Raw genomic sequence first — 25,664 nt, 5'->3', positions numbered from 1 at the left:
CCCCTAGTCAAATGACGTTTTGTCGTTTTCTAAGAGAAAATAAGGTCCTCTACAGAGAACACACCTTAAATATATGCCATTACTTTTGCACAGGCCATATTTGATCTTCTTTCTCCAATGTGGTGAGTTCAGCAGATGAACAGTAATTGTGTGCAGAGGTTTGTTCTCTGTAGAGGATGTTTTGACTTATTTTCACTTAGGAAATGAATAAAACATGCAATCTGACCATGGGTGTTCAAACTGCATACGACTGTATCTATAACAGAATGCACTGCTTTTTTAATGGAAAACATCTTCACAGTCATATTTGGGTAAATAAGACGATGAGATTACATTAGATTACATAGAGATTGACTTAACTACACTTAAATATAAAATAGCAAAGATTATTACAGCATTATAGTAATTCCAAACTTTTGACTGCTCCTGTATATCACTGCTGTCGGAACAAAATCTCGTTATCTCCATTTTTGTCGTTTTTCATTTTTTGATATAATTTGAAAATGCCTGTAGTCCTCTATATTTTATGTAAATTTCATGAAGAATGGACCAAAAGAAATGGTCCAAAAAGTCTGGTTCCATTGACGTTTTTTCCTTCTCCTGTAAAGTTACCATTTTGGAGATAGGAGGTTTTGTTCCGACAGCAGCGATATGTACTACATATAGGGCATATTTATGACATTATGTCCTGACATTGTATAAAAACAAGCATGTGTATGTGTATCCATGTGTGTGCACTGCATAGAGACTTGAGTGCCGTTGCTCTGAAGTGATTAGGCATGTCACTACAAGCGGGCACACTCACATGTAATTGGGTTTGAGGATAAAGAGGGCACTGCCTGCTGATGAAATGCTTCTCTCTGTGGTTGTCTCTCTTTCTCTCTTCCTATCTCTCTCTTTCTCCCTTTCTCCCACTTCCTGCTGCAGTCCAATAGGCCACCAGCCTACAGACCCAGAGCTCCTAGCACTAGATGAGCCACTTGACTCTTTCTCCTTATTAGCAGGCCTTTGCTATATTTACATATTTGATTTCAGTACGAGTTACATGGCCAAACATTCTGAAAAGAAAAAAAAACTGTTCTTGTGTTAAAGTACCACCGTGTTAAAATGTTTTGGCTTGATCAACGATTCCGTTTGCCAGACAGTCTTAGGAGGATTTGCCAGGTTAAAACCATTTCTTTAGCAAATAATAATTGCTGATTCCTTCCAACAACCCACTGAGTTCCACCAAGCTATGAAATGCTGTCTGCTGCCAAGAAAGAGGACACACTGGGTGCCGTGTCTGTGGAATCAATGTTACAGATTGTGCTTACAAAAATAAATCAAACTCCCTAGCTCCAAAAATCATTACTGTCTAGTAGAAGTTGTTGAAATGCTGTCTTTCTCTCTCTCTCTCTCTCTCTCTCTCTCTCTCTCTCTCTCTCTCTCTCACTCTCTCACTCTCTCTCTCTCTCTCTCTCTCTCTTTATTGCTGCCACAGAAAGTTAGATGATGTATCAGTTTTCTTAGGGGAATTGTCTCTGTGCTAACTATTCCTTCAGCCTCCCCTACAGATGTTTCTCTATGGATTATCGTTATCAGTTACAGTGAACTTTAAATTCATTATTTGTGTTAATTAGGTCTCTGCATTCATGTTGAGTTTCTAATTTTGGATGTCATTACATAAAAGAGAGAGAGAGAAAACAACACTTTAAAATATCAGTTCAAATCCACTTCACAAACAGCCACCCGGATATCCAGCAGAGTATGTAGGCTTACGTTCCGCAGCCGTGTTCACCACCCATAGTGTTTACAACCCATATGTGGAAATGTACAAGGAGCAGAAAATACAACCAACTTCTAAGACTGAACTTTTGGGGTGTTTACAAGAAGCATGAAAAAATAAACAAACAAAAAAAATACATGAGTGATAATAGATAAAAGTAATTGCAATATTTCGGCATATCATTTCACCCTCCTCCACCTTCACTTGTAGTATACCTCTCCAGTCTGTTTGCTCTATATAGCGTCGACAGGTGACAGCCAGTAGCCAGGTGTGGTCTATATACATATTTGAAAATAGCTGTTCTTTGTGGTTGTTTAATTTTTTGGTTATTATTTTTATTATTTATTTATCGTGTTATTTTAGGTATTTTATTAAGTAAAATTGTCTCACCATGTCGGCAGATGATTTGGCTTGTTTCAAGCAGATTTCTTAAAATTACTTAAAATGTGTGTAAATAAGTTAAAAGGGCTTTCACTTGCTAAGATATCATTCATTTTCAGTCTAGATGGTTGTGCCTCTAGGGATTCCAGAACCTCAACTAATTTGAAAATGTGCATCCAGGGAGCCCCTTTCCTGCCTTTTGCCTAGAGCACCAGAATCACTAAATCCACCCCTGATAGTAGCACTAATGTTAGCTATGAAAATGGGGCAAGGTCCCAAAACTGGGTGCTGCAAAATTGGCAAGGAGAGACCTCAAAAACTGAAAAAATGCCTTTCAAATGGTCTTCTTTTGAAATTTTGCTGCTATACCAGCTGGTAAAACAGCAAAGGACGGCGAAGTCAAGCCTGAGTGAGCAAGTTTCTGATCAGGCTGATCACTAATATAACATTGAGCTAGCAGCTCTGCGACACCGTGAAAAAGTATTTCGTTGTCATTAACAGGCAGTTTTAGGGGTTCTGAAAACAAAAATTAAAACCAAATTACGCATTTTACTTGGTTGACTGAATAGTCCATCTATTTAGGCACAGACTCGATCCATCTGCGCAAGCAAGACTGTTAAACAATCCATGTAATACTTTCAGGCCAACGAGATGCTTTATCACTGTATTGCTGTTGTGGCCTGGCGTCAGGCCTGAGTGTGCGATCAGCGTGCCTGCCACCAGCCGTCACAAATCTCCTGCACCTCTCTCTCACGCTGGCACAGTGACGCAAAATCAATAGGGCCTCTCGGGTCCCTCCATCAGCCCAAATATCTGTGGCGAGCTGCTCCGGGCAGCAGGCGGTCGATAAAGGGGTCTGGCTTTGCCTGAGATGGGATTGTGGTGTGGAAAGTGGACGATCAGGGTTTGCGCACAGTCAGAGACAAATGACTCCCACTTTGTAGCATGCTGAGAGCTTCTAAGCAGCTGCTGCATTTAGGGTCTGGGGGGTGGAGGTCTCACTGTATAGGAAATGAGCGTAATAGAAGGGTGACTGATGTTTTTTCCTGTCTTCTCTCCTCTTGTGGCAGTGATGGATGGCAGACTGCTGCTGGAGGGCCTGCAGAGGTTTGGCGCTGTGCCTACGTACCTGCCCGTCCAGTACCAGGTTCTGAACGCTGAGCTGGCCTTCTTCCTCAAGGAGGCTAACCAGGATATCATGAGGAACTCCAGCCTCCAGGCCCGAACTGAGCTCTTCTTCATCCAGCAGGCCAGGAGGATGCCTGTAGTCAATGCTAGCTATGGACCACTCTCAGTGCAGCAGCCTGTGCCCATGGAGCTCCTCGGACCAGGTCAGTTCAGCAACCCATCTTCATCTTCTTCATCATCGTCATCATCTTCTCAGCTCTTTACGTTCAACTGGAAGGTTCAGACATTCATCATAAGCGAACGCATTCACCCAAACTGGCCCAAAGTACAGGTCCTGTTCTACGTGGTGGGCCGAGACTGGGACGACTACAGCACCGTGGACAGGCTGCCCTGTGTCCGAATGTTTGCTTTCCATGAGACCCAGGAGGTCCGAGGAACATGCCGCTTGAAAGGCGATCTAGGGCTGTGTGTCGCTGAACTGGAGCCATTGCCCAGCTGGTTCAGCCCACCTAGTGTGGTACCTGGTAGACAAAGAGCTCCGGAGCAGGCTGAGGGCACCCCTGTGGAACTCTACTACATGGTACAGTCCACAGACACTGGCGACTGCAACTCTGAGGACTCCCGCAAGGCCGGCTCCATCCACACCGAGCAGCAGGGGCCAGCAGGGTACTTTTCAGGCCCCACACCCATGCGCAGGATCGGCAGCGTGCGACTGTTCCAGCCATTCTCTGAGCTACGACTGGACAGCAACTTTGTGGTAATGGTGCCCTCCAGGCCTATCAAGCAGAGGGAGACAGTATCAGCTTTCCTGGCTGCTTCAACGCTTTCCTCTGTGGAGATCTTCACTCTCAGGTGAGAGACTTGCTCCTCTTACATTACGTTCATGACCTTATCTGCTTCATCACACATCAAACATGCAGCATAGCTATTTTCAGAGAGTTTTATTATGGTTGATAATTGAAATATAACTGTTAATCATACCAAAATAATCAACTCCAGTGTTACATAGAGTACTGTGCAAATGTCAGAAACCACCCTTTTATTTATTATTCTAAACAGCCATGCAGAAAATTAAATACAGAAAACTACACAGAAGCCTCAACTCTTAGTGTCCACCCTTTTCCTTTATTACAGCTTCTATTCTCTTTGGGAGACTTGCTTTTAGTTTTTCAAAGAAATCTGCAGGGATATTTTTCCAAGCCTCCAAAATGATGTTAAGGACTATAAAAGTGATGTTAAGGACTATAAAAGTTCACTCCACATCCCAGATGTGCAGTTTCGGCATTCTCTTACATATATATATATTTTTTTTTGCCTCATTTCCTTTTCTCAGTAACAACTGCTCGAAAACTACACATTCTTTCAAACCCATAGCACTGAGTTGTCTTCTCCCTGTGAAAAGATGGCCAGAAGCAAGACTGGAGCTTGATTTTCTCCTTTCTCCTATCTCCAAGATAAAAACTCTAAAGGAGCAATATGTAAGATGATGCAACCTGTTGACTTCATACTCCCCACAGTCACTCCTCCTTACTTACCAGTCTAGAAGAAACATTGCGAGTTCAGTGTCAGACTTCATACCTTTATTTGCTAAGAGCTGTCTCCAGTGGTGGAAAGTAACGCCAATGTTAACTCTTGTTTTGCTTTTATTTATGTCACTTCTTTTCTTTGTGGTTTCTTGCTGGGAGCGTGCATGCTACTTCATCATCTCATGTTGGACTGATGGCAGACACAACACTACAGTGACTCACTATAGCCTCTTGAGGTACAAAGTGTTATTATGAGACAGGACAGCCCAGGGCTAGCTGGTTAGCATGCTAACCTTAGTGGATATCTCTCCAACATGGTACATTGACATCTTTGACATAACGTCAAACCTGTTATTTCTTCACATTCTGTTGATAAGTTTAGTTAATTCTGGAATGTTTTAAACTGAGAATCTTACAAATTGCTCCTTTAAGCAATGTTTATCTGATGGTGACAGTTGTGGTGATCTACCAGGTCTTGTACAGTTGTAGGGGTCTTTTTTTCTTCCATTTTTTGAACTCCAGTGTTGGAAACTCCTGCTTATTTTCCTTTGACTTTCCTCTTCTTTAGGCAAGTACATTATCTTATATCTAATCCTCAGAAATATCTCTTTTAGCATTTTGAGATGCACAAAAGAATGAAATGTACAAGGCAGCTAAGGTGAGTTTGTGTAGTTACTTGTGTGAATGTTAGTGTCTGTTTGAGGTGGTACATAATGTCAGTGACTCCTTTGGGAACAGCTTTTGTTAGGAGGACACAGTCGATTGGAAGGATGAAAGAATTGTATATTTGATATTTTTGATGTTTTAGAGTTGGTGGGTTTTGTGTAATTTTCTGTTTAATAAATGCTTACTGCTTTTTTTCTGACACTAAAATGAATAAATTGTACTTAATGGCTTAGAAATTAAATAAAAGTGGCCTCTGACTTTTGCAAAGTGCTGTATTCATGGCAATTACAGTTTAAGAGACTTTGAAATACACGTTCCTTTCCAAAGTACTGTCTTTTGGTATTTCTACACTGAATTTATTGTAGGCATGTGCTGAATTATGTTTAATTTATAAGACATTCTGATTCAACAGTAATGAATTTTCCTCTCACTGCCTAAGTGCAAAAATTTACTATGGAGTTTTGAGCTTTAATTACAGAGTGTAGATTTGACGCAGCGGCCAAAGACATTAGGTGTGCGTGTAAATGAGTGAATGAGGAATTAGTATTAATTTCCAGTTGTGCCTCCTCACGCCTGAGATCTAAATCACCATGCGTGATACCGGCGCTGCGCCTTGAGTTATGCATTGACAAAATGCTCGGCCAATTTGTCAAGTAGGGCGAGCATTAGCTTAAAGCTTAACTGCTTTCTCTCGCATGAGTGATGATGAACTTTAAGTGTTCAGCTCTCAGTGGGAACCTGATGTGCTCCCGCTAAACATATATCAGATCTGTGAGTGCACTGGAGGAAGTTTATGTGGTCTTTAGCTTTTGAAAATGTAGATGTCTTTCATTTTAGAAGGAGCTGCTGCTGGGATTTGTGCATGCCTGTGTACATTTCAGATGGACCTACACCCCTAGTCACAGCTAATGAAGCTCAAAGTTGTCTTTGTTGTCTTTGGAGCACTTCTGAACTGCTCCCATGGAGTTCTAACATCGGAAATTTGTTTGTAATATGGTTATCAGGCAGCTTTTAATTAAAGCAAAAAGAGAGAAAAAGTCGACTCCTCAGTAGCAGCCATGTTTATATGAAATGTATTGATGGGGTTTTAGTCGGGAAGTCTTCAGTGATCGAGGCCTCCTCTGTAGTTTTTTTTTTCTCCCGCATAGCTCCTGCGTTCGCCTTGTCTGATGATAAGATCCTTTAAAGGGGTTTGTTCTCTTCTTTCATCACTTCTCCGTGATGGCTAAATGCCTTTGTGACGGCTCCAAGTCCTCTCACCCCCCTAGAGATAGGCTCAGCTCTGTTCTTGTTTCAGGCTGGGCTCCAGCTCTATGCTGAGTGTAGCAGTGACCAGCTGAGCACTGCTGATACGGAGGTTTCTCTTGGGTTCCTGGCCAGCAGATTGTGTACATGGTCGTTATTCCTCCTGTATCCAGATCTTTTCATCAGCCTTATGAACTCTGTAGTCTCTACCCTGTCCAGATTTTTCCTGCCCAACAGCTAAACAGTGGCAGTCTGTCCTGACCACAAGCTGAATCCAGCAGAAAATTAGCTTCTATTTTATGTAGGGCTGCAAGATACACAAAAATATATAATGTTTAATAAAGCGTTTGGATATTGTGAAAACTATGTGATAACGTATCATTAAAATAGTGTCTGTGGGTTTGAAGTACAGACCATATATTTTTTCTCTAACTAACCTCTCCTTTAAGCATATAGGAAAAAAATACAAAATTACAAAAAGCCCCTTTTGTTATTCTGTAAAGTGCAAAATAAAAATAATAAAATACTAATAGCTACTTACATCATAATTGCAAGCACATTTTATGTCCTGTACCACTGTTAATAAACCACTCAGCATTCCCTGAACAACTTTTTCTATTGAGGCCTACCGTCATAGATAAATACATATTGATTTTCTTATCCTTGTGTTGCTAGTTTGTTGTTGCTGTAGTCATTACTGATTCACACATTTTATACACAACTCTGGGAGTGAGAATAATTATCATGTTCAAAATATTATTACAGGTTAGTAGTTCATGATTGAGCATCTTTTGTGTGTGCTTTCTAATTGGCTCTATAGCAGAGTGGTTAAATCACTCACTCTACACTCAGAAGACACTGCATTCCTTCCAATCTATTTACACAACTCTCATGCTTTGTGTATGTCTTTCACAGAAACTCATATGGTGATGACAGTAAAAATATGTTGGAATATGGTATGAAATATGATATGGAATATTCATGAAGCCCTAACTTTATGCACATCAAAAAAAAAAACCTTCTTCTTGGTACTTTCCACACCGCTATGATCCCGGAGGAAGACTGTAAACAACCATCTACAAATTCCAATGTACTTTGATTGATACTGCATCAGTGTCATCAATGAAAAAACTGTCCTCCACTATAGGCTTTATAAGACAGTACCAGTGTTCAGCTCTGTCAGGTTAACTGATAAATCTGAAGTATGTGCATTCATATTTTTGTGAATATTACATTAATTTTGGATTACTGTTAGTAGTGCAGAGAAAAAAAGGTTTATCAACCTTTAGGAATTATATGAATTTCTGCATAAATGGCTAAAAATGTGATCTGATCTTCATCTACATTGTAATGATAAATGAAGACAGTCTTAATTAGCAAACACAGCTTATTAGAGTGCCATATCTATATTAGACAAATGGTTTATACAGTACATTCAGGGTCAAACATAAAAAATAGTATGTGAACCCTTGTATTCAATAACTAGTAGTACTTCATTTGTTGGCAATAACCTCAACCAGATTCTTTGTAGCTGCTGATCAGTTATCTGTAGTCAGGAGGAATTTTGGCCCATTCCCCTCTATAGAACAATTTCGTGAAATAATATTTCATACAAAATGAAGAAAGTAGTGACTATATCTGCCATAAACATGCTTGCTTGCAACCTAATGCAGTGTTGCAGAAACCTATAAGGTAAGATTTTCTGGTTTAAAGACTAGGAAAATCCCTTTCTGATGAGATATCATGAAGGTGGGAGAAACTTTCGAAAACATACAGCTGCTTTGGGGTGGGTTTTATGGAGGCAGGCTGTTTAGAATGTTTTGTGTTCACTTTAGCTGGTGAATGCAGAAGGAAGGCAGATAGCATTACTGCTAGAAAGATTTGTCTTATTGCAGTCGTGTAACAGTGATGACTGTCTTTAAATCATCACTACAATGGAGAGAATGGATTACTCAAATGCAACAAAATATGAAAAGGATATAAAATCAAGAATTCTGTCAAACTGGTGAAGCTGAGGAACAAAATGCTGCACTACATAGTACTGCATAACACAACAAATAACATATTGGGCCAGTTTCCCAGACCCAGATTAAGCCTAATCCTAGACTGATTTCTAAAGGAGATTCCCCATTGCAATTTAGTCCAAGACCAGGCTTAATCCATGTCTGGGAAACCAGTCTATCAAGCTGTAGTGTTAGACTGGAAAGCCTCTTTAATGTATTTTTATTGCATGTTGCTTGTATGACTTGCTTTAGATCACACCTGAGCATTACAGGGCTTTGACTCGGTCCTTCTGAAATGTGAATTTCAGATTCCCTGACATTCTGCTATGGAATTTCCTAACCCAATTTAGAATTCATTGGGCCTTCAATGACTACATTTACATGCAGCCTTATAATCCTTTAATAACCTGACTAATAGGTTGATCAGAATAAAAAAAAACCTTAATATAATCACCTAAATCAGAACAGAGTAATCCGATTGAGCTTAATCCGAATCAGTTTTTTATCTGAATAAATGAGGTGATGTACACCTTTAATAATCCCTCACATGGAAAAATAATCACCATGGAAACATTTTAATTCATTGAAAATCTTGGCATACATTCTGGGCATGTCTATTTGCTTCATGACAAACACAACAGGTAAAAAAAATCAGGCCACATAGGGAAGAAATGCTATGTTGCAAACTTTGAAAGACTTTTGTTCAGTAAGTACATAATGACAAATCTTTGCTGGGACTAACATATTTTAATAAATCTTAAAGGAAAAGCGACTGAGAGCTCTGGAAACAGCTGATAGGACTCATGAGCTTTTCATGGTTATGGTAACAATTGATAACTAAATGTCATTCCATGCATAAAATACGTTAGGTTCACATAGAACATGCGTGTGGACAGATATTTTCATCAGATTACTGGGTTTAGGGTATATAAGCACTGAGCAGTTCATTCTAAATATGCAACTGGAATGAATTCATTTAGATTGACAAGAAACTCTGCGTGCAAACATAGCCAATGACTCTAAGCTGCTTGGCCCTGAGGCACAGGCATTGGTATGTAGTGTTATTTGTTCTAAACATGCTGTGTACATTTACTGAAAAGTTCAGCTTTTGTTCCATCTGTCCTCAGATATGTAGAGGTAGATTTAAGAGCACTTATGGTTTCATATACAGGGTAGTGGTTGAAATTTTCGAAATGGGACAGCCCTCAAATAAAAAAAGAATATTATGTCATTAACAGGCTACTAGTGGTGCTCTGTAGGCAACTCTGCCGGTCTGCATTGATAGCAGAGGAGGGCTTTAGTTACATTTAGGGCATCCTATGCTTTCACAGAGGGGCATGTGACAATTATTTATTATCGCCCACCCCTGATTCTTTGGTGATATGAAGCTGAAGTCAGCTATTCAGCAGCTTCTCGTTTGAATTTTTCTTTTCCACCTTAAATGGAGCAGCAGTTGCATTCTGGTGCTTCAGGCGTCAATACTGCTGGACTTTTTAAGGTGGAATGGGTAATTTAGCTAGCTAACTACCGAGACATTAGCATACTACTAGCGATTTTTTATGCTTGTTATGAAGAAAAGGACCGTAATACATTGAAACGACGTTAAACTAAGATAATACAATGGTTATCGTAATTTTTAACGGTCCAAATACTTACATTTGTGGGTTTCTTTGGTCTCTTGTTCAGCCATCTTGCCAGTTTTTCTTTTTTTCTCATTTTGTTTGGAGTGTGCCTTTGAAAAACCTCTGTTTGGAGGGCCATGTAGCCCTAACACTTTGCCCTACCCCTCTATCTCAACAGAAATTGGCACACCCTACTCCTAGGCGTGAATGCACAAAACTGAGGGCTAAGGGGTGAGTGATAGGGGCAAGGGGTGAGATGGGATTGAGCCTAACACTGCTAAAAACACGCTATTGTCTACACAGGTGTGGCTGCCCACTGCATTTAGCTACATTGTGGAGTTTTGTTCATTTTTATAGCTCATAGTAAGTCACACTGTGTCCTAAACCAGATCAGCAAGTCTGCGTGACCTTAATGAAGACCTCATTGATTGACATCTGGAGTAAGTGGAAAATTGTATTCATTAGGTTTTTCACTGAACCGTTCCTGGGAGCACATTTCTCTACGCTCTTTCTCTACAATTTTTCTCTGTGTAAAATCAAGCTACTAAACAACAGAGAGTCTTTTTTGTTCACCTTTAGCACAGGCAGCACCAGGTGTGGAGGACACTGTCACTCCAGGATTTTTTGTTATTTGTTTGAGGACGTCTGTATTGTGTGCCCTTGCACTGTTCTTGTAGAACACCTGCTCTTAAGGAGAGCAGAAATGGTGCTGAATTTCTTCCGTTTTGTAAACTATCTAGCTCCAAGTCTTTAGAAATCCTTTTGTAACCCTCTCCAGGTCTTCATCCTCTGAAATCACTTTTGATTGATTCTTTTGTGAAGAGCATATTACCAAAATCGTGTGACATTTATGTAAGGTAGCACAGGTCAAACCCTCAATCCTCGGTCCCCAGCTACTGTGAGTTTGTGAGTTTCACATACTTTCTATATCTATGACCAGGATTGTGCAGACCGTTTGTTCAGTTAAGGCATGACAGTGTAAATGTATTGAATTTTTTGACTTACTATGACTTTGTTGAGGATCGGATAACATTTTAGAAGCCATTCATGTGAATTTTTTTTTCTCATAACCGTATTTAAATTGCACAAGCTTTTCTGTACTGTTAGATCATCCGCAGTGTCCTTAACAGAAATAAATGCTCTGTCCTTGAATAAAGTACTACGCACTCATGCCTCTGTTGATGAACAGCATGTATTTGGATTTATGAACTATTTGTCAGGCCCATGGATTCTTTGTGAAGGTATGCAGCATCCTGAATCTTGGCTCATTAATGATTTGGAGAACAGTAACAGGTTGAAAATGCGATTTACACCTCATTCATAATGCAAATGAAAACATGTTCCCTCATGAGCAAATTAACACCCTTTCAGAAGATAAATAGCCCCTGCTGTATTCGAATTTTGACTGAACAGTCTTACATATTTCTGCATGTCCCTCTAGGATGTATGCTAATGAATGCAAATACATAATGTTCCATTATAGAGAGCATTTTTCAAAAGAAGACATTGATTTTGTCCTCAGTATCTTGTAAGCCTAAACCTTTCATACTAACACACTACATCCCAAATCATTGCTTTTATTGATTGAGTTTAATAACAGTTTCACTTGTGAAATGACAAACTATTGCAAAGTACTGACATGTATCAGTTGGAAATGGAAAGAATAAAAAATAAAAAATGACAATCTAGACAAATCACATATTATATTAATATTATATGAATGCACTTAGCATTTTTTTAGGAAAAAACAGGTCTAAAAGCTTCAATTACTCAAAATTTTGTCATCATATGAAGTTACTAATGGACAACATCATTTACAGCCTGTTGACACTTGGACTTTATGGTCATCTTGTTCTTCTCAACCTGTTGCTGAAGTTGTATCTCGTGGTACAAGAAGGATGCGCTGTTTTGAGTGCAAAACAGCAGGACAGCAAAAGTGCAATCTCTGTGTTTATTAGCACAGTTGCTTTGATTACAGTTCAGGGAAATGCTTTAAATGATGTATGGTAGAGCGTAACCGTTTTCTGGCTTACGAGTTCAGCCCTTGTCCTCATCTTGCTTCTGCCTTCTCCCATTTCTCCTGCTTTTGTATTGCTCTTCCTGTCCAATTCCTTGGACCCCCACTTCTTTCTTTTTCCATGTATTTTTCAGCACGCTCACTGAGCGTGGATCAGAAAATTCCTCTTTCCCTGGGTTTCATCTATTAGCTGCAGTAGCAGCCTGGGAACCTGATTAGCTTGCCATCACAGTTTACAGAGCGATTCCTCCCAATTTCCCCCTGCCCCTCTAGGCTTGCCGCCACATGTTTACTTTGAAGGCACAGACTCTCTTCATCTGGCCATTAATAAGTAATTAGTGATTTGTGCACTGGGGGAAACTTGTTCGCTCACAAGCGCCAGTTTGATTCGCCTGCCGCACAGACTGCCTTCACAAAGCAGGCAGCGCTCGCCTGCAGCGCATAATCTTAGTGCACACATTTCCTAGTAATGATTTTTAATAATTCTCCTCCTATGATTTTCACTCCTTGGCTTCAGCACTTTGGCTGCTTTTATCAGACTGAAGGGGCTACATGGTTCTGCGTCTATTGATGATGCATCAATTCACACCCCTCCCCCCCAACCTAAACCTTTCACACACATGCATATGTTATCCAGGGCTGTCAAATGATTAAAATAATTAATCATGATTAATCAAGTTGTTTTGTGTAGTTAATTATGATTGTCTGATTGTCTTGATTAAAGAAAGATTTCCATTTAAAAGCAGTGTATTGTTATAGCTGTGTGAGTGGACAAAATAAGTTTTATCAGAATTTATTTATTACTTTTTCTTTAATGCTGGTTTTTCTGTAAAGCTGCTTTGTGACAACACCGGTTGTAAAAAGCGCTATATAAATAAACTTTGCTTGCTTTCTTGCTACTTTCAGTAGATTAGTAATATTATTTCTATGGTGTGAACACAGAGTTCACATGAACTGAACATGAAAATCGCATCATTTCCACTGAGTGAATGTAGTGTCCAGTTTTCATTACCAACGTCCAGTGAGATCAACAGTGGCTGCATGTTTGAGCTCCTCTGTATTAATAGCCCTCTCATTCTGTTACCACTTCATTGTCATGTCTCGATGATAACAGGAGCTTTCCACTTTGCTTTTGCTTTTATTGGTTTGTTGATTTATCCATGGCTTTTGTTGATTTGCTACTTCTTGATTTATCCATAGCTTTTGTTGGTTTGCTCCTTGTTGATTTATCCATAGCTATCTGGCGAGCACTGTCCAGCTTCATCTGCCAAAGGCACATTCTAGTGCTAATGAGATGATGTATGACTAGTCAATAAAAAAAAAATTTGTTGACTTGTCGACTAGTCATCATTACCATTAAAAAAAAAAATGTGAATGTTCCAGCGTGAAGCCAGTAAAAAGTGTTTTGTTAGTAGTTTCTTATAGGGGCTTGGGTGGCAGATTCTGCATGTTTGAGGTGTGAGATGAGTGTTTTGTGTTCCTCAGTAAGTTTCAGCCTCAGGCACTCTGCCCACAGTAGTACACAGACTGTTTGATGTAAACCACACGCTAAAATCACCACAGTTCTCAGAAACTCATCTATTATAGAGAGTTTAAACTTGCTCCTGCTGCTGTGGACTGGCTTTATCAGTAAGAAGCAAAATGCGAATAGCAAGCAGTTGCATCTCCAAAGGTTTGCTAACCACCACTCCACTTTATCTAATGCCTGTTTGTTTTTATTACTGATATATTGCACTAAATAGGCTGTGATTGGATGATTTGCTTGACAGTCAAAATGGCCCTTTTCCATCAATGATTCTTGAAACCTACCCGGTCAGGCTCACAAGCCTATCTTTCAGCATAGTTTTACACAGCTTGCAGTGGAAGTGGTTTAATATCCTGCAATATTTCCACTAATAAAGTACTTTTTGTTTCACTGCAGGCACCGTCTTCACATAATCTGCTGTTGCCCACAGTGCCAACTAGCTGATTTGTTAGTTGACGAGTCTATGCAACCCAAGAGCTAATATTACTGATATTACTGACAATGCCAACCTCAGCATTGTGTTTTGTTAACCTTAAAATCCCAGGCTATATTACATACTAAGGCTTATTATTTAGTAACTATTCAGTAAAAATCTGTTGGTCCACCAGTGTGCCCTGGCCATTTAAGGGGTTAAATGACACTTCAGACTTAGCGTACTTTGGTGACAAACAAATTCACCAAGGCAGTAGTTAGGAAAAATTGTGGAGGGAATACTTTATTGAGTTAAATTCGGTGTCCCTGCCCCCAGCCCAGACTGAGGGTACATATCTCAGTAACAGTTTCATGGCACTGCAGGGACTCAGGCTGAGCTGGAATCAGTGTGGCAAGGTCAATCTGAAGTTACAGAGTTACAGGATATGCACTGTTTCTTTCCTGCTGTTCACCACAGGACACTGCTGTTGACTAAATCCACCTGCTTCTCAGGACAAGACGTCTGACATTTTCCTCCAAAGCAGGAAATCCAAAGCAATCTTATGTTGCACTGCAGCTAAAATTAGTATTCTGTACAAAACTCCCAAAGTCATTTTTCTTAGTCAAAGATTTTTTTGGTGCTCTTTTATAGTCCTACAGAGGAGTGCAAGATTTATCATGTCCTTTCGATGAGAAAGCTAGCTCAATGTCCATTGTTAACTTTACTTTCATCTACTTCTAAGCTTGAATTTCCCGCAGACACATTTGTAAATTCTGCTTATGTTTAATATCCCACTACATGGTTTGATCACTGGTACAAAAAACAGAGAGAAAGAGAGACTAAAACTGTGCTATTAATTGTGTTGGATGTATTTCCAAAAATGGAAACTATCAGAATTGAGCTGTTTTTTTTAAGACTTGGCAGTGGCCTCATTCTGACCATCAGTGGGGCTGGGCCTGGTTGGGTGTTAGGCCTTGATCTCCCACTGGAAGCAGGCTATTTGGAGCAGAGCTCTCTCTCTCCCTCTCTAGCCCCTGGAAGAGCATGCAGTGGGTGGTTAAGCCTTGATCTGCTCATGGGGAGCTCTTGTCAGGTTCACTAATCCCAGAATCATCAGATAACACTACATGCATTGATGATCTTACGCTGTTGTGTGGTCTGTCTGCTAGTGATGAAACATTAACAGAAGAGAGAGCTATTTCTAAGAGCCGAAAACTTCTCCAGCACAGCAGAACTGTGGAGTATTTCTCAGCGAAAAGGGTGTTCTGGCAGTTGTGGAGGTGTGAAACACCACTCTGTAGTTCCATAACTCTCTACCAGACACAGCCAGTAGCACACACGCAGGGGGGTGGGGGGATATCCCCACTCTGCCAATACCCTACTGTTTCATCTTTTTCTCTGACTTTAGCATGGAAGTCATAGAAACAGCTTGTTCAGCTGGATATCCTTTTTGATAAACTTGGTATATTGTCTTCCTTAATGTAGATCAAATTGTTATCAATTACCGATATCTGAGCATCTAGTTTACTTACCCTGTAGCATCTTCATAAAATGTGTGGTACTCTATGTGCAGACGCAGGTGGTGATACTGGCAATACAAACTGCAGCCGTTGTAGTCACTGATGAGGGCAGCCAGTGTTTAAACATAAACCCCTGAATGCACTTGAGCAGCCATGCGAACTTCCAGCCAGCAGTCCAGCCTTACAGGGAATTTGACTGAAATTTAGTTTTTTTATATATCTCATCTTTTAGATAATACAAGTATATGGGTGCCATGTGTTCCTTTATTCTCATGGCAGAATTCACTCACTGACTCTGCATGATTGTAAAAGGTTACTGATATACAAAATACAGAGTTAATTCATGTCATTGTAAGACTGTCCACATGGTTGGTGCCTGGATGCAGGGACACACTGGTTATTAGTAATAGGGAGTTTGATTCAGTTTACCAAACTGATTCTTTCAACCTGTCTGCTTTAGTTATTCAAAACAAAACATCCAGAGATTAATGTTTTGTTCTGAGGACTGATGATTAGCATGGGGCATCCAGAAATATTGTGTAGGTAGCAGTTTATTACTTTTCGTACAGTAACCCACCATTGCACTTTCGTAACGTCATTTTGTGGATTTCTATTTTTTATGACATTTGTGTGATGATAGTTTTTTGTGATGATAGTGATTTTCCTGCTTTTCTAATTTTAGTCATCAAAGCAATGCATTACAGTAATTGCAATGTGATTTGCAATGGCCCTCCGCCCAGTGACTGCTGGGATAGGCTTCAGCTCCCCTCTGCGACCCAGAAGGATAAGCGGCTTAGAAAATGTGAAAATGTAAGAATCTGTAATACATGGTGCACATTAAGGTGCTTATCAACCTAACATAAAAATTCTAAATGAAAAAAACCTCAAACTACTAGCTTTCTTGCTTGCTAACCTAATAGCTACATTAATTAATGTTTGCCAATGTTTCAGGCTTATTGATACCCCTGCTAGAAAAAAAAACAGCACATGTTGTATTTTGGAAGTGAAGCAAGAGAAACTGTTATACTGATCACCATCAAAACCAGCTTATGTTGTTTTGTCTGAAGGTGGCGTGCTAGTTGACCAGCTAAACCAGCACTAGAGCTGCATGAAACAGCTCAGAGCAGCTTGGAATTCATGCTGTTCTGTGCTGTTTTTTTTCACCAGGGACTGAAGTTACAATCGTAAATTAATACTGTACAGAAGTTATACAATTGCCAAATTACTGAAAATATATTTGAATATATCACAGTGGCGAAATATTTGCTAGATACCCTCTCATACAATGACATTTTCTCTTGTAATTTTATTCTATAGCCACAATAAGGTGAAGTACCCAGCATCCCTGCAAGATGATAGAGGGCCACTCTTGGCCCACTGATGGCAAAGCTGGTGGTCCACTGGCATTTTGCTCAGCATTTTCCAGGAGCTTGTATGCTGGGTGGTCTGAGGTTGGACCATCAAGGGCATACAGTCCGCAGGGTGCCGACCTCATTGAGTCAGCGGACCAATACATGCTTGCTATCTGGGATAATGCATGCTGGGGAATTTTACAGGGAATTGCAGAAATTGATCTGTTTGAATTGTACAGAACAATAATCCATAAAAAGATATTTTACTGTGTAGTTGCATTTAGTCTCATTGTGCTGAATAAATCATGTTCTTGTTTATCAGTTTTTTTTTGGCAGAAATGCTTCTAACAACAGAATAGTTCTTGACATTGGCAAGCTAATCAGTCATGAGTTTGATTTAGTTTAATCTGTAGATATCCAGTGATTAATGAGGGAATCATAAGTGAACAAGAATCATTAGAACAGTGAGTGGAACAAGCAGCTCTTGTGCATGTGCTCTTGTTAAACTACACTCTATTGGCATCACGCATTCCTAGCACTAGAGTTGACAGGTATGATGTGTTAATCATCTAAGATATATGTCGTGCTTGGTATATATTTATAAGATTTCAGAAAATGGTGATTAAATGTTACAGAGCCTAACAATGTGGGTGATGTTGTGGAAAACATATTAATTAACTTATCAAGATTGTGTGTATAATATATGACAATATCTGATACTTTAAGTAATTGTTACGATAGATGATATGCAGAGTGATATTTAGTTTTTCTGAGATTTGATAAGACAAAAAGGCAGTGCCACAGTTGAAAGATACTATCAAAAACTTTGAATATAATGACTTTTATTTAAAAAAATGTTAACAAATGAAATATGAATAGCATATTGTGATAAAGCATAATGTGCTGTTTGTCACTATGTATGTATATATATATATATATGTATGTATGTATGTATGAATGGCACATTAACCGCTTCGGTCGCGGTAGCAGTTGGGAGAGCAGAGAATCCCAGACAACACTGTCCCCTGCAACTTCCTCCAGCTCATTCTGGGGGATCCTGAGCTGCTCCCAGGCCAACTTGGAGGTTTAATCTCTCCAGTGGGTCCTAGGGCGACCCCGGGGTCTCTCTCTCTCTCTCTCTCTCTCTCTCTCTATATATATATAAATCATATTGGCCTTCTTTACATTAAATTACATGCTTATACTTAATAATTGGAATGTTAGCTGAGACTTTGGAAAATACAAAGCAAAACAATAGCAAGGTAGCTTAGTGTAATACGCTTGGAGAAAGACTGAATTAATAAACAGAATAAAAAGTTTAACATGCAGTGGCTACTAACTTTTGGTCAAAATGTAAGATGTATTGTGAACCAGTGTGTAGTGCAGTAACTTTTGAAACAACCACACACAGCACAATTGAAAATATTTTACAAGGAACTAAATTACTCAGGGTCAACTTTCCTTCACTGCACAGACAAGGGCATCTGATAAGGTGATGCACTACGGCAGAGATCTCGATTAGAGGTATCTAGCTAGTTGATATATTATTATTTACCAACAGGTAAAAATGTTGGGTAGTGTTGTAAGTAACTGCTATCTTTGTTTTAAGGATGGTGTTATCCATTACTAGTTAACTAGTAGACCAGTTAACACTAGCAAGGTGGCTACATCATAGCCACACATTTTTCCAGATCTGACCTTGGAGCATTCAAAGACATTTTACTGCCGGTTTCTTCAAAAGATAAATCCCCCAAGTCAGGTATTGTAAATAATGTGGTTCACTGGATATAAACATTCTAGGCCCTCCCAAGGGTGTGACATAGCTAGGACACTGGAAGCATTATTGAGCTAGGAAAATGAGTCACTTTATATTTAAGGTGATTAAAAAGATTAATCCAACATGGAGCATGAATCAGAGCAACGGGCGCAGTGTCATATCTGGGAGCTCAGGAACCACTCAGAGCATCAGATGTGCAAACTGGACCACTACCAAATTCTATTATGTACTACAGGGATGTGTTGAATTATGTGCAGAGACAGTGGCTAACCGGCTACATTTTGGAGAGTTGGGTCCAAAGTGCCTGGTGTAGTGTTTTATGTAAAAGTTCTCAGTAGTAAAGTAGATGTCCAGATAGGAATAATGTGTATTGTATGTAAAAAAAAAAAAATTGTAGAAGAAGTGTGAATTGATATTGTAGGCATATTATGTAAATATACTGACAAAAGTATAGTGAGAAAAAAGTCTATGAAGTTCTACTGTTAAAAGTAAAACTTAAAAACCCTATGGAATAATCTTGATTTCTGTATAAATCGCTTCTAAATGTTGTCTGGTCTTCAACTCATTTTTAATAATAAATAAAGAAGTGTGTTTAACAAAAATCACACACAACATTTTACACTACTGTATCATCATTGAACAACATGCAAGGTCATTGATGGTAAAAGGATGAGCCTGTAGAGTACTGGCTACTCTTATTGGAGTCGGATGCTCCAATCAATTCAGGAGTGAGTCTCACCTGTTCTACCATTTGAAAATGAGTGGGCGTGCAAGGCCGTGCCATACAATCCTTAAAGAAATGATATACAACTCTAAGGTGATGGCTACAGTGCTGTCCAGAAGTATTGGTACCCTTGGTAAAGATGAGTGAAAAGACTATGAATTTTTTTTTTTTTTCATTAATCAGCTTGGCCTTATACTGAAAATATGAGAGAAATCTGTCCTTTCATTAAGGTTCTGAAAGAGGAGAAGACCAATGAATCCCAAGAATCTGGAGAGATTTTGTATGGAAGAATGTTCTCAGATCTCTGTGTTCTCCCACTTCACCTCGCACTATGAAAAAATAGTGCTGCCATCATGTGAAAGGCTTTTGTCCAAAGTCTCGGAATAAAACAGGGTTGCTAATAATTGATATGTTTTGAAAAGTTTTTTCCACTTCAGTTTTTCTCAATGAAAAGTTTGAAAAAACAAACTAATAAAGCTGACTTTTTCATGTTTTCCAAGGTTGCCAGTAATTGGCACTGTAAGGATCTGCAGGGATCTCTTGCACTTTGATAGCAGCTGTGTTAATAAAGACCACCAAAAAAGGCTGATATACAATGACACACAATTCAAACCTTTGGTAAATGTACACGGCAAAATAGAGTGTCTCATACCTTTGTAAAATGGGGTAAATTGTGTCTTAAAAAGAGAGTAAATGGAAACAGGTATTCCAATCAGCATAGGAGAGGGTTTGACCTGTCTCACCAGTTAAAAAAGTAGCCAACCTTCAAAAATTGATGCAAGGCCATGCCATAGAATTAGAAGAATTTCAGTGTTTTAAAATAATCAAGTCAAAATTTAATCAGTGCCATTGAAATGCTGTGGAGTGTTCTGAAGCCTGAAATTGAAGCCATCCCAAAAATATACATGAACTCACTTCTTAACCACTGTACATGACTGGTCACCAGCTGCAGCTAAGGAAATCATAAAGGGGCTCCATTAGTCACAGAGACAAGTTGAAGATGTCGGTAAGGATATTCGCAAGCTGGTCAGCACATCCCCTGAGCACCCGGCCAACTATGTTATCAGGGCCAGCACCCTTTCAGGGGTCAACTCTGAAAATGGTGCCCTAACATCTGTTGTGGACAGACTAAATACTTGGCACCAGCACCACAGATGTTTGATGTCAGTGATGGCCTGAATGCCCTGCCACATACGCCATTTGTCTTTGGTGTCTTGAAAGTGTCCGTTGATTCTCTGCAAATAGTTGCACTTTGCTTCTTAGATAGCCCAGGACAGGTCATGCTGTGCTATGAACTGCCTTGTCATCTAACCTGAATGCAGCATTCCGGGTTTTCAGCATCTCCCACACCTCTGCAGTCATCCATGGCTTCTGGTTAGCATATGTGGTGATGGTCTCGAAGGAAGTCAAATCATCTATGCGCTTGCTAGTGTAGCTAGTTATGGATGCTGTATGTTTCTCCAAATCAGATGAATTATTAAATGTAGCAGCCTCTCTGAACATGTTCCAGTCTGTGTGCTCAAAACAGTCCTGAAGCTGATATGGTCCCCTCAGATCAGGTTCACACCTGTTTCAGAACCAGCTTGGACACTTGGGCAGAGCTTTGTATGCTGGAATTAATATGACTGAGATGTGGTTTGAGCAGCCAAAGTGTTGCAAAATCAATATACTGGTAAAATTTAGGCAGCGCTGACTTAAGATTTGCATAATTAAAGTCTGCAGCGGTGATAAAAAATGCATCAGGGTGAAAACTCTGTACGTTACTAAAGCCCCATAGAGTTTGTTCAGCAGTTCCCTCGCATTAGCGCTGGCTGGAACGTACTCTATGACAAAGAGCATGGTGGTAAACTTGGGTTACAGTCTCTATCTTTACTGTCTTTGCAGTCTTTAAATCATAAATTCCACCAGCGGTGAGTGACTCAATATTACTACAGAATTTCTGCATCATTCATTGTTAGCGTAAACAACGTTACCAGACAGTGTTGCTACACTACTGGTAGGGTGAGTGGTTACCCCACTACTTGAATGGCCACGTTTGAAATGCTGTCACTGATCCACGTTTCTGTTAAAATAAAATGCAGTTCAGTCTGGGAAGTTAGCTGAAGTCTGAGGTGATCCAGTTTATTGTCAGGATAGCAGATGTTGGAGAGGTGATGAAATGGTAGAGTGAGGCAACTAGAGTTAGGTTTTAGCTTAGTGTGGATGCCAGAGCATTTATGCTGTGGCAGCTTTCTGGCGCACTGTTTTCAATGCACCCTCTCCCGGCCAGCGGTGTCACACAGTTCCGAGGTCCTGAGGCCTGTGTGATGCACATCTTGGGTAAACTTGTTTCAGAAAACTGACTACAAGAAACAAAATCTCCATATTTTAAGGACCCAGTGTGGTTGCTGCATCCAGATTTTTCGTTTAGAACTGGAGCCTTGAGACTATGATTGCTATCACACACTAGAACTCAGTATTCACCCAAATAGCCCATTAATTAAGAAAATTTATGTAAACTATAAAAATGGGCAAACTGCAGGCATCCACTTTAGAAAATACAGTCTACCTCAGGAGTTGGAGTGCTGATCTAGAATCAGTATTTGTGACAGTGGCTGTGATAAATACAGATCCAAGATTAGTCGTGCTTTGTGAACGACAGCCCTGGTGTTGTTTTGGGGGCGTATTTACAGAAAAGTTTTTGGCTATTTAGGTGACTATTGAGTTCTAGGAAAGCTCCCAACATGTCTTGGCTGATTGATTACATCTGCAGTAAGTGGAAAATTCTGTAAATTAGATTTTTTCCCCCAAACTATTCCTTTAAATAAAACTAAAAAGACCAGATTTTACATTAGGATCTGATTAATGCTGAAATGCAAACGATCCCAAAGGCTTCATAGACTTTTTTTTCATAACTGTATGTACAGTGTGTTTGAGCCTTTGCATTCTTGTTCTATATGCTTGTGAAAGACCAGGCAGAGATTTTTGAGGATTGGGCAGAACCTGAAAGCCATAAACCCACTTTTTTCGAGTCCCTATCTTACCCTGAGGAGTGTACAGTGGTCCCTGCAAAAATATCCAACAGCAGAGGTGGGAAACATGTCAAACGTAAGCTGGGCTGAAGGCATTTCAGCCTCGAATAAGCAACACATGAGCATATGAGGTTGGATACCTTGTTAAAACCCACAACTGCCTGCGGCCCTCAGCCTAATGCTTTTCTGAGATAGGCCCCTGGAGAGGAAGATAAATAAGCTGTGATCCCATGTAGAGTGGTCTTCTGCTAACACACACACACTCAGTCACAACCTACCAACACTTCTGTGTGCTAAAATGACACTATAACCAAATGCATGGGTACTTGATTGCTGTAATACCTCTTATATGAAGACACTGGGGTTGTTTATTTGAGAGATAAACTATCCTGACACCTTGATAGTTTAAAGACCTTGTTGAAGGGGGATGAATATTTAATGGCCCCATCACTACAACTCTTCTCCATATTTCTTTTGACCTCCAGACTCCCTGGATATTACAGGATTTTGTTTTCCTTTTCCTTACCTATGGTTCTAAAAACTGGTACAGAACCTTTACATTTTGTGGAACTTTAAAAAATTTAACCCATCTCATTTCCAAAAATGTCCATTGAAAGGTTGTTTAGGAAACCAAAAGTAGTCCTTCTATGGGGTGATGAGACTTTCCTGTTTTCCCTGGACAGTTTTTGGTGTCCCCAGAAATGTCCCCAGTTTTAAACACACCCACAAAGTTCTACGAAAGACCTGGCAGCAGAGCTCTGTTGGCCAGCAGAGGGGCTGGCTGCTGCTATCTACTAAACTCTTCTACCACTTGCTCATCTAGTCTTAGAGAATACTGTGTAAAACTCAACCAGAAGCTAGCAAGTGTCAAGTGAGTTCACAACATCACCACAAATGTCTTTTCAAGACACAAGGTAACCCAGGGATTAACAGTCTCTTTTTACTGCCGAAATATTTCAGACAAGTATGAATTATGGGCTCATACAATCACTGAATCTTTTGAGGTAAACATATCCCTGCCTCAGCTGCTAGACTTAGTGACTTTTGAGACCGCTTTTACTCTATGTAAACTGACTTTATTTCTAAAAAGTGACGAGTAACAAAACTTGCAGTCAGCAGCTCCACTGGCAGCAGTGTCTTTAGTTTGCCATAGCTTCACTCACCATGGTAGGCTACTGATTTTCTGACATAGTTTACAAAGTTACTTAGTTGGTGCCCAATTTAGTTTATTACAGTACAACAGTTACCATGGTAAAAATATGTGAAACTGGAACTGTCCCGGTTTTTATTTCTTAAATAAAAACATTGGATATTTTAATGATATATTGACTGCTGAACTGAAATTGTCTCCAGTTTTCATTTAAAAATCCTTATCCTTCTATGGCATCACTCTGAAGAACCTTTTATTTCCCCTTCTTTGTTAAGAGTTTGTTTTGGTCCCACCTTTCTAGGGTGTTTCCTGCCTCCCACCCAGTGAGCACTGGGACAGGCTCCGGCACCCACCCCACACCACCCCAACCCAGGAGGATGAGCGTGTTTGTGTGTTTAGTCCTAACATTAGTAATCTTTGGCAAACCATTGCAAATGTGACACAGCATGGGTTTCCATCTCATGTCTTTACCCACACTCATCCTTTTGAGTGATGATTTTTTAGTGCGTCTTTCTGTCCAGTACTACTGAATTACTCATGCTTTAAAGAAGACACCACCGCACATACGGAATGCTACTGGACCAAAACATTAAAAGGGCATTTTGGCCTAAGCTAGCATTTAATGGGATTTGTCATGTTATGCAATATTCTGTAGTGCAGAATCCTCCAGCCTCATCAGTTTGATAGAATTCTTTCTTATGTTGTCGTCCATCAGTGTTCTCTAAGTATAATACCCAGCATGCATTGCACAAATACGTCATACAAGCATTGAGAATCCCCTCAACCTGACTCCTAGTGTAGCCACTGATTCAGAGGCTAATCGATACAGAGGTGGCATCTGGCTTCCTTCTCCATTAGTCATCTCTCAGGAAAAAGAGTATTTCAAACAGCCTGTCTTAAATCCCCCTAAAACTCCTCCCACCTTCAAGATTCATCATCAGAAGTGTGTTTAACTAATCCTTAACTGGAAAATCTCACTCTAGAGACTACTGCATCACTGCTGTACACTCTCATAAAAAAGGTACGAAATTATTGCTGGGGCAGTACCCCTCTTGTCACTAGGGTGGTACCCTCAATCGTATGTCTTCAGTGTCTTCAGTTAGGGTACATAATTGTGCAGTATTCCATTGAAATTGCATATTTTAAGCTCCACACACCCTGGCTCGTCTCCAGTCTTTTTATTTTATTGTTCTGTTTTAAAACATTCGGTTATGAAAAGGTACAAATATGTACCTTTCTTCTAGGACAAACTTATGTAAAGGACACAGTTGGACCTTAAAAGCATTGTTGTACATTTGAGGGAAGATTTACATTGTTTGTACCTTGATGAATGAAAAACGTACCTGCACAGTACCTTTTTATCTAACAGTGTAGGTTGCAAGAAAGCATGCTTACAACAGTGTTGCAATGGTTACATTTTTCATTTTGCCTCTTTAGTTTATAACCTATGGTCTCTTGCTGACTATGAGAATATTGTCACTGTCATATCAAAACCTTGTAACATGTTTTATACACAAAAAGCCATCTGTTCTTTACATTATGTGAACATTTTATGAGGGATGGATTGGTAGTGGTTAAAATTGCTTACTACTATGACATGCAAATGAGTTTACAGGCAAACTGTAAACTCTAAAATGTTTCCGTCTTACACGTTCTTTTTTTTAAAAAAAGTTATTTATGGGGAAATAATCAAAAACTCAAAACCCTGATGAAATTGAAGGAACATACAGCTGCTTCAGGTACCCAATCCCCACCACAGTCCTTAAGAACTGAAAGTTGAAAATAAGTGGAAAGAGAAGATCTCCAAAAAAGGCAAAGGTTTTTGAAAATGTAATTTAAT

The 25,664-nt window shown here is 39.7% G+C and overlaps 1 protein-coding gene across 1 annotated transcript in view; it reads left to right on the top strand.

The window, feature by feature from the left end:
- The first annotated feature begins 3,218 nt into the window (after positions 1-3,218).
- si:dkey-112m2.1 (transmembrane protein 132C) overlaps positions 3,219-25,664 on the top strand; it is a 125,328-nt gene continuing 102,882 nt past the window's right edge. The window contains exon 1 of the mRNA XM_036589092.1: positions 3,219-4,126. Coding sequence (XP_036444985.1) covers positions 3,219-4,126 — 908 coding nt within the window. The remainder of the gene's footprint in view (positions 4,127-25,664) is intronic.

Source organism: Colossoma macropomum, unplaced genomic scaffold (genome assembly GCF_904425465.1).
Source record: "Colossoma macropomum unplaced genomic scaffold, Colossoma_macropomum, whole genome shotgun sequence".
Taxonomy (NCBI): Eukaryota; Metazoa; Chordata; class Actinopteri; order Characiformes; family Serrasalmidae; genus Colossoma; species Colossoma macropomum.
Note: the sequence above shows the minus strand (reverse complement) of the source record. Positions and strands in the feature narration are given on the sequence as shown.